Consider the following 1,920-nt stretch of genomic DNA (forward strand, 5'->3'; position numbering starts at 1 on the left):
AAGTTATACCTTATCTGTGGAACATCTTTGTGGCTGGTTTGTCATTTTATGGCACCATAAATTAGATGAACATGTGGTATGTCACAATCTATTGTCCCTGGATTGGGCCTTAAAAGTAACACCTGCTAAGCCCTTTGTTTATACTGGCAGCATGATTCTCCCTATTGGAAATGGTGCTTACTTGAATGTAAAAATGAAATATACTTGCTGTCAGTTAAATTGTATCCACAATTGAAGCAATCTTTTGAATTTTCTTGTTCTTTTATTGTACACTATTTCATATCTGAAAGTCAACTAGTGAAAGGCAAGATGGAAGTTCATATACCATTTAATTCAGCATTTAATTTTGTAGATTTAAAAATATTACTATAAAACAAAGGCGCTTAGATGAAACTGGGTGCGTCTTACATGTTCATTAATGTGCTTTTGCTATTGCACATTAAGTTTAGTACCTCTAATACGAGGCACTACATAAAGGCTCTTTAGGCTGCTCTAATGCACAGTAGCAAAAGTGAATGCCTTTTTAATGGCAATGCGCACTAGATCAATTCTGCTGTGCATTAGCATATTAGCACTGCTTTTTCTGTGATGTTTTAATATGAAGTAGAGTAGGCTACTGCACATTAAAGCTCCCTTGTAGACACACCCACCAAGACTTTCTCATATTGATTTCTAGGAAAGATGCTTAAAATAGTGGGTGGTGCAACTTGTAGAACACCAAATACACCTTCAGACAGAGAATTGACCTTGGGCTCTTACAATTAACTATGAAATTCGAGTCGAACCTTTTCCAATTGCCTTTATAAGGATTTTGGAATAAATAGGTATGGAACTAGTCTTATGTATTCTTGTCATTCTTCCAGGTATTAACTGCAAAACCTGGAGAACAAATGAAGTATCAAGCATTAAGTGTACTTTGGCAAACAGCATGTGAAATTCAGCTCCTGCACATGGTTAGTTTTCTGTGTTAACTTTCTGATGTAAATGCTTTTTATAGTAAACAGCCTTCTGAAATGACTGCTTATTTGTTTTTTGTATTGAAAATGCTTTTATAGGAATGTGCCTCATAGCTAACAATCTGTCAGCATTTTCTTTAGACTGTAATGTTTTCATGATTTACCACTGTCAATACTAGATGCAGGAGAACATGAATGGCAGGTAGCAGGAAGGAAAAAATTCCAGAATAAATAGGAGGACACTGTAAATGAAACCATGATGTACCTGAACAGCATGAGTAAGGCTTGGCCTTATTGGTATGTCTGCACTGCACAATGCAGTGCTATACAGAGATACCTGATGGAGCTGTAAATCAGCTGACTTAAGTAGGAGAAGTTATATCTATGTTAGCATTGGTGGAGTGCCAAGCTAACACGGCTATACTGCTCCCACTACCTTAGATCTGTCTGTAATGTGATATGTCACAGTATCTAAGTATGGGTGTTTCATTTTTTTGCCAAAGTCAGCGTGCTGGTGCTCTCCTTAGCACCTTCTGATAGTGTTCTGTCTCTCACCATTCCTTTTCTGGTAGTCTTTCTTGATGTGTTGGAATATTTTACTCTCACCTCTTGCAGCAACTGCTCCAGATTCCTTAGGATTGCTATCTATATTATCTCTTGCTTTTTACTGCTCTGGGAAGTAACATTTGTTTTGTAATATTTTTAACTGAACCAGCTATATAATTAGGAGAGATACCAGGCAAGCTTTCAGGTATAAAATACCCTTTCTCAGCTCTGGGAATGAAGCAGATATAGTCTAAGCTTAAAAACCAGTACATTCTCTTTTGTGGTGAGGCCAGTGATTGATCTGGTGTGTGTGTCCTCTTGGCCTCCTCAGAGAGCTTTTAGCAGAGCCCGGCCTATGAAATGGGAAAGCCTGGTGCAGCTGCAGGAAGGGTTTAATCCCCCTTTTTATGACTTTTCT

The 1,920-nt window shown here is 37.9% G+C and overlaps 1 protein-coding gene across 2 annotated transcripts in view; it reads left to right on the forward strand.

Annotated features, from left to right (window-relative positions):
• The window catches only part of TFB2M (transcription factor B2, mitochondrial), a 31,107-nt gene that overhangs the window by 5,397 nt on the left and 23,790 nt on the right, over positions 1-1,920 (forward strand). For both annotated transcript variants that reach the window (XM_019527290.1, XM_019527289.1), the window contains exon 5: positions 864-953. In XM_019527290.1, the coding sequence (XP_019382835.1) occupies positions 864-953 (90 nt within the window). The remainder of the gene's footprint in view (positions 1-863; positions 954-1,920) is intronic.

Source organism: Gavialis gangeticus, unplaced genomic scaffold (genome assembly GCF_001723915.1).
Source record: "Gavialis gangeticus isolate Ggan-Ray unplaced genomic scaffold, GavGan_comp1, whole genome shotgun sequence".
Classification (NCBI taxonomy): domain Eukaryota; kingdom Metazoa; phylum Chordata; order Crocodylia; family Gavialidae; genus Gavialis; species Gavialis gangeticus.